Source organism: Notolepis coatsorum (genome assembly GCF_963971535.1).
Source record: "Notolepis coatsorum genome assembly, chromosome: 3".
NCBI classification, from domain to species: Eukaryota; Metazoa; Chordata; class Actinopteri; order Aulopiformes; family Paralepididae; genus Notolepis; species Notolepis coatsorum.
This window is the reverse complement of record NC_140167.1, coordinates 12,190,389-12,203,813: the sequence shown is the minus strand read 5'-3', so window position 1 is coordinate 12,203,813 and position 13,425 is coordinate 12,190,389. Positions and strand designations below refer to the sequence as shown.

At 43.3% G+C, this 13,425-nt stretch overlaps 1 protein-coding gene across 1 annotated transcript in view; it reads right to left on the bottom strand.

Annotated features, from left to right (window-relative positions):
- Positions 1-13,425, bottom strand: part of dcaf5 (ddb1 and cul4 associated factor 5) — a 43,513-nt gene that overhangs the window by 28,760 nt on the left and 1,328 nt on the right. The window contains exons 2-5 of the mRNA XM_084310055.1: positions 12,921-13,064; positions 11,290-11,326; positions 8,899-9,038; positions 3,075-3,204 (exon numbers count right to left, since the gene is read on the bottom strand). Of these exons, the coding sequence (XP_084166181.1) occupies positions 3,075-3,204; positions 8,899-9,038; positions 11,290-11,326; positions 12,921-13,064 (451 nt within the window). The remainder of the gene's footprint in view (positions 1-3,074; positions 3,205-8,898; positions 9,039-11,289; positions 11,327-12,920; positions 13,065-13,425) is intronic.

Sequence of the window (13,425 nt, the reverse complement as noted above, 5' to 3'; positions counted from 1 at the left end):
AGCGCATTCGTTTTTGACTTCCTGAATGCCCTGTGTGTGTTGACAACAACACAGCTACATTAGCTCCCCGCGGCCCACGAGTAGGAGACCAGTGCTCTGCAGGATGACTAAATGAGGCATAATGATTTTACCTCAACGAATGTTATAATAAAAGCCTTTCCATACATCGGTCTGATTGAAAACTTTATTAACAGACCGTGGAATGGGCATATCTCAGCACGGGCTGAGATATGAACGAGTAACGTGTGGACCAGATTGACGCGACACAAGGTTTACACAACAGCCCCCATCCCTTGTTTTATTGTATTTGTACCTGTACTACCTGCTGTCAGCTGTTTATCTCTCTCTGTGAGCTTGATTAGCTCACGTTAGCTAGCGTTAGCTCCGCGGCTAACCCTGAACTAAATCAATGACTAAAGCATTTCGAGTAGTTTTCACTGCACATAGAAGCAGCCAAACAGCGGGAGAATTTCGGGAGCATATGGCCAAAACACAGTTAGGAACCATCGATTCCCATCCCTACTACTAACTTTACTTTTCTTCATAGCTAAATCAGACAGTCAGCCAGTCTATCAGAGTGAGTGCTCAGTTGATTTTCCCCGCTGATCATACCTGAGTGCTCAGCGTCATCACACGCCTTGGATCATTTAGGAGTGAAATGCGAATGCAAGGCTTGAAATCCCTACTCGCAAGCCCGCCCCCAAATATTATTTACCAATCGCAACGGCCAATTAAAGGGGCAATTTGCGATGAGATCATCGCAGCGTACAGCCCTGAACTAGTTAGAGTAACAGTGTAACTAGTAAGAGTAACAGTGTAACTAGTAAGAGTAACAGTGTAACTAGTAAGAGTAACAGTGTAACTAGTTAGAGTAACAGTGTAACTAGTAAGAGTAACAGTGTAACTAGTAAGAGTAACAGTGTAACTAGTACGGGTAACAGCGTAACTATTAAGAGTAGCAGCATTTAGATGCAATAAAATTGAAGTGACGTGAACAGACTGAAAACGTTAACTTCATCTATAGCAATATATCGCGACATTACAGTATCATGACTCTAGTATCGTGACAATATCGATCGCGGGGCCTCTGGCGACCCCCTCCCCCCTCTCCAGAAACACCCGTTATCCCGGATCAGAGCTCCTATTCTTAGTAATGTTATGTACGGGGGTCCAGAAATAGGCAAGTTTAAAATCTAATGAGATTAAGAGGAAGAACAGCCAACAAACGGTACAGGAAGGGCGAGGAATGCCAGAGGTTTACGACCCTGACTCACACACTGCTACATGAGGCAAACTGAATGTTCTAGTAACGACCGACCGTGTGTTACTGGAAGACACCTGGTTTTGCTATCAGATCCTGCCAGAAGCTGGAGGCAAGGGCTGGCTGATTAAAGCGCATGACAACAGCTCCCTCTGCTGGTCTGAATCGGGATCAGTGTGTATCAAAGAGGGAGCTGAGCCCATATTTAGTAATTTATTGATTATCCAAAGCGACTTACAAATTGTGAACAAGTCAGTAGTAGGAGGGGTATATCTCTGGCAGCTAAGGGTCAGTGGCGTTGTTCGTCAAATAGTGTCAAACTTGAGTGTTACACTCTGCGTGCATAGTAGTATAGACATATTAACATGATAGGTATAGTAGTATAAGTATAGTAGCATAGTAGTATGAGTAAGAAGCTTTTTTTTTTAATTTTATTTCAGATATTGTTTGAAGAGGTGTGTTTTTAGTCTACAATGGAAAATTAGGCGGGTTTCATCTGTCCTGACTGGTGGGAAGTTCGTTCCACCATTGTGGAGCGAGGACCGAGAATAGCCTGCTTCTCTTTGAAGACCCCCAGGAGCTGGGATAGGAGTGGGTCTGAGGCAGCCGGAAGATGCATCGCAGCATCTTATACATATACATCAGACCGGCAATATGTCAATCGCCCTGGATTGTGATGGCCACGCCCCTTTGTTGGTCGCGCCACGCCCCCTTTGGGGGAAAACAACTCTATGAATAAACAGGGATTAGATGGTGTTTGTTCATAAACTACAACTCCCGATATAAATCACACAGAAGACAATCGTTGCCCAGAATTAGTCACTACCTCTTAGTTTTAAGTCACTTGGAGATTCATAAGCGTAATATTAAATGTCCAGGTAGGGGAATGAGGAAATATCCTGCAGCTGACTGGGAAAATAGGTCTGAAAACGGATCAAACCTAACTTTTCCCAATGGTGTGAACACTCGATGGCAGACAGTATTGGGAAGTAATTGCTCGACTTAACTTGATACACTAACGCCACAAACGTTTCAAACAATAGGCTGTTCTGCTGTTTCTATACAGACCAAATACAATGGAGGTCAATAGGAACAGTGTCTGTGTTTCCTCCAAAAGTAAGCACTACGTTGGATGTAATTGTAGGAGCTACTTTGGATGTAATTGTAGGAGCTACTTAGGATGTAATTGTAGGATATACTTTGGATGTAATTGTAGGAGCTACTTTGGATGTAATTATAGGAGCTACTTTGGATGTAATTGTAGGAGCTACTTTGGATGTAATTGTAGGAGCTACTTTGGATGTAATTGTAGGAGCTACTTAAAAGATGTAATTTGGTGAACCGAGTTTCCGTAGCAGTTCAGCAGAAACTCCACTAAAGGCAAACTAGTGAAATCTGCAGGATGGGAGGTGACTAGAAATAACGTTTAATAAAAAGATCTTCACTCCACTGACAAAAGGCACCGTAGATTTTAAGAATAGTTTCAAATGAGATTTTTTTAATATTTTTCCGACAGCCCTAACATTCATATTAAAATATTCAGTCTGGCTGTTTTGGAGCCTTTCAGCCAAGAAGCTCTAAATGGTCAATGGACTGCATTTATATAGCACTTTTATCCAAAGCACTTCACAATGTATGCCTCACATTCACCCATTCACTCACACATTCAGCGGAGGCCACCATGCAAGGTGCCAACCTGCTCATCGGGAGCAGTTAGGTGTCTTGCTCAGGGACACTTCCGACACACTGCCGGGAACCTTCCGATTACCAGACGACCTTGCTCTACCTCCTGAGCCACTGTCGCTCCACTTACGTGCGTGGTTTGCGGATGTCCCACAAGCCCACCCCCTCCTTGGAGTTGGCGGTGGCCAGCAGCCGTGGTTCCGCTGGGTTGAACATCACACTGTGGAAGGCGGAGGGGTAGTTGGCCAGGCAGAAGGGCTCTGTGGCAGGAGAGGAGACGCACAACGTCAACACTTAGCCCTTTCACTACCACACTACAGACGGTTAACCTTTCACTACCACACTACAGAAGGTTAACCCAGTGTTTCCCCTAGGATTTTTTTCAGGGGGGGGTGGTAGGCCCCCCCAAAACTACTAGTGTTGTCGCGGGGCGCGCGTGTCACGGATACGTGGTGTCAACAGTGTCGTCATAGTGGCGCAGTTTAAATATCAACATTGTCTGGTCATCCTCAGTAAATATCAAACTTTCCAAAGACCAGAGTTGGGACGGGCACGCACATACACACACACAGAAAGGGAGAATGGCTTATATGAACTATCCAGTTCATATATCAACTTATATCAACTATCCAGTTCGTTTTTATATAATTTAGCTAGCTCGCCAACGTTACTGTGATTAAAGCAAAATAATTTCAGGGGGGGCGGGGGGTCCCGTTGGCGATGGTAGGGGAAACACTGGTTAACCTTTCACTAGCACACTACAGACGGTTAACCTTTCACTACCACACCACACTACAGAAGGTTAACCTTTCACTACCACACTACAGACGGTTAACCTTTCACTACCACACACACTACAGAAGGTTAACCTTTCACTACCACACTACAGAAGGTTAACCTTTCACTACCACACTACAGAAGATTAACCTTTCACTACCACACTACAGAAGGTTAACCTTTCACTAGCACACTACACTGTTAACCTTTCACTACCACACTACAGACGGTTAACCTTTCACTAGCACACTACAGACGGTTAACCTTTCACTACCACACTACAGAAGGTTAACCTTCCACAACCACACTACAGACGGTTAACCTTTCACTACCACACTACAGACGGTTAACCTTTCACTACCACACACACTACAGACGGTTAACCTTTCACTACCACACTACAGACGGTTAACCTTTCACTACCACACTACAGACGGTTAACCTTTCACTACCACACTACAGAAGGTTAACCTTTCACTACCACACTACAGACGGTTAACCTTTCACTACCACACTACAGACGGTTAACCTTTCACTACCACACTACAGAAGGTTAACCTTTCACTACCACACTACAGACGGTTAACCTTTCACTACCACACTACAGACGGTTAACCTTTCACTACCACACTACAGAAGGTTAACCTTTCACTACCACACTACAGACGGTTAACCTTTCACTACCACACTACACTACAGAAGGTTAACCTTTCACTACCACACTACAGACGGTTAACCTTTCACTACCACACTACACTACAGAAGGTTAAGCTTTCACTACCACACTACAATTATCAATTAATAAACTGTGTGGAAAAGACTGGGATCATTCTTTTGTGCAAGGCAACATCAGGCTTGACTTAAAACATTACTTTCCTAACTTAGTGACACTAAATGTAACAAATTAACACATAGATATAAATGTACTGAATTGTTATTGCTTATTTTATTTCTTATTATGGAAGAAATTTCTTATAATAATAAATAAAAATCCGTATTTCTTTTTTTACCGATACCCAATCCAGCTATTTTAGTGATATCGGGGCCGATATCCGATATCAACATCGGAGCATCCCTAATATAAAGCCTGTTAAAAGAAAGCATCTTGAGTCAGGGGCACAGCTAAAAGTATTATTAGGTCAACGCCATCCTGGTCACAAGGGGAAGCTACTAATAGGATGCTATTGATGTCATGCAAGGTGATCCATTACATTTGAAAAATATTTCAAATATTATCAACAAGTCTCATCTCACTAAACTCACATTATACGCTTCTCCTCATCAACTAAACCTGCCGTTCGGGTATACAGGAGAATAATATAATAGTTACAATTACGACTGGAAAATCTTCTTACGGTGAGATTAAAACTATCCTGATCTCTGGAGTAGCATCAGCAGAGGTGTAGAGCCAAGTGAGGGGTGTGTGTAACCTCAGCTAATGCACAATGTTATCTAACAGCCAGCCACTAAGTCAAGACAACAACACTGCAGGATCACTAAAGATAACTCAACATGGAGACCAGCTCATTAATTTCCAGAGAGACGGTTCATATAGTGGCTCTAATTGCCTGGTTTTGGGCGCAAACAAGCATACTGTGAAACAGAGAAATGTACATAAAAAATGTTACCTCCGACCAGAAATGTTTAACCCTTTCACGACCACACTACATATGGTTGTAGTGAAAGGGTTAACCCTTCTGTAGTGAGGCAGTGAAAGGGTTAACCTTCAGTAGTGTGGTAGTGAACGGTTTAATAGCTGGAAAGTCTAAAACTAATAATAAACGGAATAATAAACCACTATTAAAGCCACAGTAATGCCAGCATAGGTTTGTGCTCATCAGCCATTTTTTTTTTTTTATCCACTTTTTCTCCCATTTTCTATATTTTCTCCCATCCCAATTTCGTATCATCCAATTCAACCCTCCCCTGTCACGAACGCTGTTTCTTGCCTCCCACAAGCCGGCTGCAATGTGGACTAAGTCATACATAGCACAAGTCCCCTCCGGTACTTGAGGTAACAGCAGTCGCATCTTTTCACCTGCGAAGCTCGATCTCTCAGTGGCGAGGAGTAACGCGTGGGAGGCTCACGCTGCCCCCGACACTTCCTGATTCTACTGCGCAGGCGCACCAACCGACCTGTAGGAGTCGCTGTCCACAACGCCCGATCCCCACCCATCAGTTTCCCACCCCCTAATACGGCCAATGTGTATTAGTATGAACAACCAGCTAAACTGAAAGCAATGTGGAGCGCTGGGCTCGAACAGGCGAGCCCAGCGTCTCCGCATTCGTGGCGAGCGCCTTGCCCACTACGCCACGTAGCCGCCCCGCTCATCAGCCATCTTAAAACAGCTTAACAGGAGTGTTGTGCTCATCAGCAAACAGCTCAACAGGAGTGTTGTGCTCTGCACTCAAGCTTGTATTATTAATCTCACAGTAGTGTATTCTGTGTGAGCTTTCCTTTATGTTGCAAACACTTGGGGAGGTTTTTGGCACCATTTCCAGAATACATTGTGGACCCACATTCATCCGAAATAATCTGTGGGGGCAAAAGGGCTTCCAAGCTGAAACCAAACTTGTAAAAAATATTAAAATAGTTAACTCATTTTAGGAAACGCTTTCACTACCACACTACAGAAGGTTAACTCTTTCACTACCACACTGCAGAAGGTTAACCTCTCACTACCACTACAGAAGGTTAACCATTTCACTACCACACTACAGAAGGTTAACCTTTCACTACCACACTACAGAAGGTTAACCGTATGTAGTGTGGTAGTGAAAGGGTTAACCTTGTATAGTGTGGTAGTGAAAGGGATAATGCTTTAGTTGTGCACAGAATCAAAACAGACACTAAGAAGCCTGGAACACAGACGGCTGTGGAAAACATGCAGTAGTAGCAACGTGTTTCGAAATGCCTGTTTTAATTATGTGCACAAATATACTGCCCTGCAGAAGCTAACCGCAGTCACTACAATTATTTTTCAAAGTTGAGCTATAAGTGAAATTTTACTTCTCAATACCCGTTTTATCTTGTGACAAAGTTTCAGAGTTGAATCTTGCTCTGTTTTTAGAGAAACATTTAATAAACATTTTGTTACATTGAAGGAGCTTCATATTTCTCTATATTCCTCTATATCCTCCTCACGACCACCCGGCTCACGGCGGTGAGGTGCGCTGGTCTGGGTTCATCAGCTACACAGCCCACATATTTGTGAACTGGTGAACTGGTCGGGAGCTTTGCCCCAAAACAATTTTTTTTATCTACTTTTTCTGTGATTTTCTTTAATTTTTTTATGCCAATTTACCTCTTGTGCCAATTCTCCCTCCCCTGTCCTGATCGTTGCTCGCATATGCCCCCCACTGGCCGGTTGTAGGGCGGATAGAAGCCTTGCATCACATGTCCCCTCCGATACATGTGGAGGCAGCCTGTCACATCTTTTCACCTGCCAGCGCGGACTCTCATTTGGCGAGGAGTAACGTGTAGGAGGCTCACACTGCCCCCGCCATTTTCCTGACTTTGCTGTGCAGGCGCCCCAAACCGACCTGTAGGAGTCGCTGTTCACAACGACCAGACTACCACCCTTCGACTTCCCACCCGCTAACTCTGCCAATTGAGTTAGTATGACGGTCGGCCCAAGCCGGAGGCAACGCCGACAGCCGGATTCGAACCCGGTGTCTCTTGCGTTGGTGACGAGCGCAATGTCCGCTGCGCCACCCAGCCGCCAGTACAGCATACAATCTTGAAGAAGAATCTGCTCTGATGAAGGCTTCCAGTTGTCAGTATGTTTATTTACAGATTTGATATTCTCTTATATATATATTATTGTACATTAATAATCACTTGCTATAAACCCGTGATCACATACGCAACCTGCTGAGGGGTTACAGATTTAAATGAGCACTTTACCAACTCCGGACCGGTGCAGTTATGTAGTTAAAGCAACCGATAACGTGTTATTGTGACGCCTGCTGGCCACGAGCGGTACTACATTTCACTACATCCATACCTCCTTTTTGCCTTTTTGTACCTCATTGTCTGCATTTTTACCTCATTGTACTTTAGGTTGTACTTTAGTTTTGTATATTATATATTTGTATAGTGTTGGGACTTTATTCGTCTTACTTTTTTTACTGTATGAAGCACATTCTCAGGGGCTCATACAGAAGCAAGCATTTCACTGTAATGTACGTGTACCTTATACGTGACAAATAAAAACAAACTTGAAACTTGACTTGGTCCTGCCAGACCCTTTGAGGCTGTAGCGGCGAAAGCGGGTGCCGTGTCGAAGCACCGAAGGTCGCAATTCGTTCTGTACGTGCTCCAGAACTTGATTCATTAACCCTTTCACTACCACACTACCAAATGGTTAACCCTTTCACTACCACACTACCAAATGGTTAACCCTTTCACAACCACACTACAGAAGGTTAACCGTCTGTAGTGTGGTAGTGAAAGTTTTTTTTTTTTTATCCACTTTTTCTCCCATTTTCGATATTTTCTCCCATCCCAATTTCGTATCATCCAATTCAACCCTCCCCTGTCACGAACGCTGTTTCTTGCCTCCCACAAGCCGGCTGCAATGTGGACTAAGTCATACATAGCACAAGTCCCCTCCGGTACTTGAGGTAACAGCAGTCGCATCTTTTCACCTGCGCAGCTCGATCTCAGTGGCGAGGAGTAACGCGTGGGAGGCTCACGCTGCCCCCGACACTTCCTGATTCTACTGCGCACCAACCGACCTGTAGGAGTCGCTGTCCACAACGCCCGATCCCCACCCATCAGTTTCCCACCCCCTAATACGGCCAATGTGTATTAGTACGGACGACCAGCTAAACTGAAAGCAAATGTGGAGCGCTGGGCTCGAAAAGGCAAGCCCAGCGTCTCCAGATTTCGTGGCGAGCGCCTTGCCCACTACACCACGTGTGGTAGTGAAAGGTTAACCTTCTGTAGTGTGGTAGACGTGAAAGGTTAACCTTCTGTAGTGTGGTAGTGAAAGGTTAACCTTCTGTAGTGTGGTAGACGTGAAAGGTTAACCTTCTGTAGTGTGGTAGACGTGAAAGGTTAACCTTCTGTAGTGTGGTAGTGAAAGGTTAACCTTCTGTAGTGTGGTTGTGAAAGGGTTAATAGTGGGAAAACGACACACTGTCCCTTTAAATAAAACGAGGTGAAACAGTACCTCCGTGCGGCGGCTCCCTGGTGTCCCAGATGAGAACCCGTCCGTCGTCGGAGGAGCTGGCGAACACGTTGTCGTTGACGGGGCTGACGGACAGGCCGTACACAGCGTCGTCGTGCAGGAACACGTTCAGGGTCTCACCTCTGTGGGAAACGTCACGTCAACGTTAACACTTTCAGTGCCAACAACGAGATATCTCGTTAGTTCATGCCAACCGTTGAGTGCCAGCCGACGAGAGATCTCGTTTTTAATCGTTTTTTTTTTATTAGCGATTTCCATTCATATTTCATCAATCTAGCCTCCCGTTTTATCACTGGAACTCTCTCTGAGCTCCATTGGGAAAATAGTAATACCCCCCCCTATCGTCTCTCCCTGTGTACTGCACCTCAAATCCTGCTTCCACATTTTACTTCTCAGGCATGTAACTCGAGCCGATCGGATTCATTGTGGACCATCAGAACAGCGTGGAATCGGTGTTTCGACCACCCAGCGTTGGATCAATAAATGCGATCGATATTTGGAATGGCGATCAGAAATTGGAATAATCTTTTTGGAGAACATCTGATCTGAGGTAAGGAATCTATTTTACCAGTCTTAGGATAATCAGAGCTTTTTTCACAGAGATATCAACGTGGGCCCTATGTGTGTGTGTGTGTGTGTGTGTGTGTGTGTGTGTGTGTGTGTGCTGATCAGGAAATGGATAATCGTTTTAAAGCGATAAAACGATAAAACGCCAAAAAATAAATCTTTAAAAAAAAAAAATCCGTTTCGACAATGTTGACTGCAAACAAGTCATTGATAAGTGACGGCCATATTAGACACATAATAATTTAAGATATAGTTTATGCGTTCGCAAATATGAGAGCGCTATCATTGAAGTGGGTGGTGGCATTCAACGGGGTAAATAGGACACAGAGCTCAAACTGTTAAACACGGACGTGGGAATCACAACACCGTTTATTATCCATCTCCATGGAGATTCAGTTTGTGAGGTCAGCATACCAATAACATAGCGCGCACATAGACACACACACACACACACACACACACACACACACACACACACACACACACACACACACAACAAATGTTCTTTGATATAAAAGAGGGAGGGAAAAGCGAGGGGGGGCAGAGAGACGGAGAGAGAGATGAAGTGCAATGCGATCTTGTTATCATTTGTTATTGTTAAAGGTGCTGTACGTGGTATTTTCATTTTCTTGTTAAAATAATAGCTCTACACTCCGACAACCATCACTGATTTCAGGAGAGAGAACTCCACACTGCAAAAATGGCCTTGACAAAAATAAGAAATAAAGCCTTTTTTTTTATTATTATTATGTTTTTGGTAGATTTGTATTAGTTTTATTGGACAAGTCCGGCAGAGAGGAAGGATGGGAGAGAGATATGGGGGAAGACATTCGGCAAAGGTCGCCGGGTCCGGGAGTCGAACCCGGGACGGCGTGTTGCACTACAGTGCGTAACGTGGTGAGCCACCCTGGCGCCCATAAAACCTAGTTCTAAGCAAATATGCTATGCAAGTAAAATAATCTGCCAGTACAGTAAGCAAATCTGGTTTGGCAAGATTTCTTGAAATAAGTTTAAATATCTAGGGTTCTCTCTCCTGATTGGATGAAGTGGGAATAGGATACCAGAACATGTATTTTGTGTTTACTGCAGAGTGGAGGGACTGGGAGACGACCCCTGTTACTGACCAAACACTCTGTATCGGTGATGGATGTCGGAATGTAGAGCTATTTTACACTTATTTTAACAAAAACAATGCCACTTACAGCACCTTTAATAAATTGTGTTTAATTGCGAGGACTACTGTGTTAGTCAACAGGTTTGAATTGATTGAATATCAAAATAGGATGCTTGAATTGATTGTGTATTGAGGATGGGAGATATACCGGGCAAAATTATAAACTGGTATAAATGTGTATAATAAGGTAAATAAGGTATAAATATACCTATATCGTTTCTACCGACTAGCTGGCTACACAGAGGACTGAACCCTTGCACTGAAGAACGATATACATTTACATTTAGTCATTTAGCTGAACGCTTTTATCCAAAGCGACTTACAAGTTCTGTACAACAAGTCATTAGGAAGGGCACAACTCTATCAGCTGAGTAACAATGTTCATCAAAGTGTTACAGTGTAGGTTAGTATATTAGGACAAGTGCATGACAGTAAGGTTAGTTAGGGTTAGATTATTAATATATATATATATATATATTTTTTTTGTGATGAAATGAAAGCTCCTATTGCTCCTATTTAGGTGGTACAACAAGACAAACAAGCATACAGTCACAGTGATATACATATTGTTACCGTCAACATGTTGATCTTATAGTAATTAATGGTATTATTTGTGTTATTATTCTACCCACCTCTCCACGTCATGAAGGATCACCTGTTCATCATTACCTTGAAAGAAACAAAAAAACGAAGTTGTGATTAATAAACTAGAAAAGGAAAAGGACAAATCAAACATCATCCATCCCAGAATAGTCTCCAATAGTGCTTATGGATTATGGAATATGAGCTCTGGTCTCTAAGTCCTGACTGCGAATTAACAGACAAACCAAATACCAATTAGTCAACTTACAAGTTATTACAAGTAACTTACAAGTTATAACTTACTTGTTATATTATTAATTATTATAACTTACAAGTTACAAGTATGTCTGGGAGTGTTGCATTTATTTTAAATTTTTTGGACTTTATGGTGTTTTTGTTTTGTTCTTGATTTATTGTGATGTTTCTTCTTGACTTGTTTAAAGAAGACGTGTCTGGCCCATGGGCACATTAACGTGTGTTGTCTTGTCGGGCCTTACAAATAAATTTGATTTGATTTATTTAGTTTATTTTTCATGTTGTACGAGTTATTCCCAGAAGATTACACATACACCTCTCTGAGCGTCTGACCAACATTTGCAGATACTATTCTTTGATTATCGGTTTTCTGATTACCACTTGATGCAAAGTGGTCATTTTACGATTGAATTCGTCCGCAGGTCAACAATGTGGGAAAAGCCTATTTGTCGATTTATTCAAGAAGAATTTCATGATTATTAAGCTATTATTGTAATCATGGACAAGGAGCTAGGAGAGCACTAGGCCCTACTAGGTTATCGTGGACAGTGAGCTAGGAGAGAGGTGGGCTATCATGGACAGCGAGCTAGGAGAAAGCTAGTGTATCATGGACAGTGAGCTAGGAGAGCACTAGGTTATCATGGACAGCAAGCTAGGAGAGAGGTAGGCTATCACGGACAGCGAGCTAGGAGAGAGGGGGTGACTCTGGAACTATCCGTTGACGAAGGGAGGTGCCCACTTGATTAACCTGGTGATATGCTGCCTATCTATCTACACAATGGGTTATGGTGGCCATTAGGGGTCATGTGGTAGGATATGTAACATCATTGTCAATACCTAAGGTCACATCAAAGGGAATCAAAGATCTGTTGAACTTGGCAAGCTGTTTGGGGGCCATTGTGGGCCATGAAATACATTAATCATAAGTACTTCCACACTACAGTACAAGTATCTATATAGGCATGTTAGACTTTATTTTCATTGAGCACTTATCTTTATCATTAGGGCACAAGTATCTTATATTATAAATTAAGATTAAAAATGCCCAAACTCCAGCCATAATGGTAAGAGATCTTTATTCAGAACAGCGATGTTTGAGAGCAGGTAAGAGTTTTGCCCCCATTGAATTTCCCCTAGACTTTTCCCCATACATAGATGAGGCATCTGGATAGAGCTCTAAACACATGGTCTGTTTCAAGTGCATTCGTGACTATGGGAACAGCTTGGGCCCACGTCAGCTGTCGTAACGCACTTAGGAAGGAAACACCCCCCGGAGCTCATTTAACATGTGTACGTTGTCAGGTCTGAAAGGGTACGTATGTAGGTCTGGGAGCTAAGTCTAGGTCAAAGCCTGAAAATAACCCCACCTTCCAACACCTCTACGGCTAAATCTAGCGGAAAACGTTGCGGTAATACGGTGCCTCACCACCAGAGAAGACCCTCTTGTTGGTGCTGTCAAACGCCAGGCAGAAGATGTTGGAGAGGTGCTCCCCTTTCAGCTTCATGGGTTTGGAGCGGGAATGGATGGCTTTCTCCATGTGCCACAGGAGCACCCTGCGGTCGTCGCCTCCTGAGGACCAACGAAGAAGAAGAAGAGTTATGTTACACAGCTGTAGACGTTGGGAAGACGGATGGACACCGACACACTGTCTAATGTGGTGTACCTGTCTGTTTAACTGGGCATGTGACAAATATACAGACACACGTACGCCAACAGCATGGTGGGAAATTAACACTGAAAAACAGTCAAATGCAAGTAAAGTTTGCTTGACTTCATGAAAATAATTGTCTAGTATAAACTCAAGTTGGCTAGTATAGCTGTGAAAGTGGTCACTGGTCTGTGATGGCTGTAATCCACCCGGTGCTGTGGCCAGTAAGTAACGTTAATGTTATGTAAAAGTAAAGTTTCCTGCCCAGTCATAAATATATCA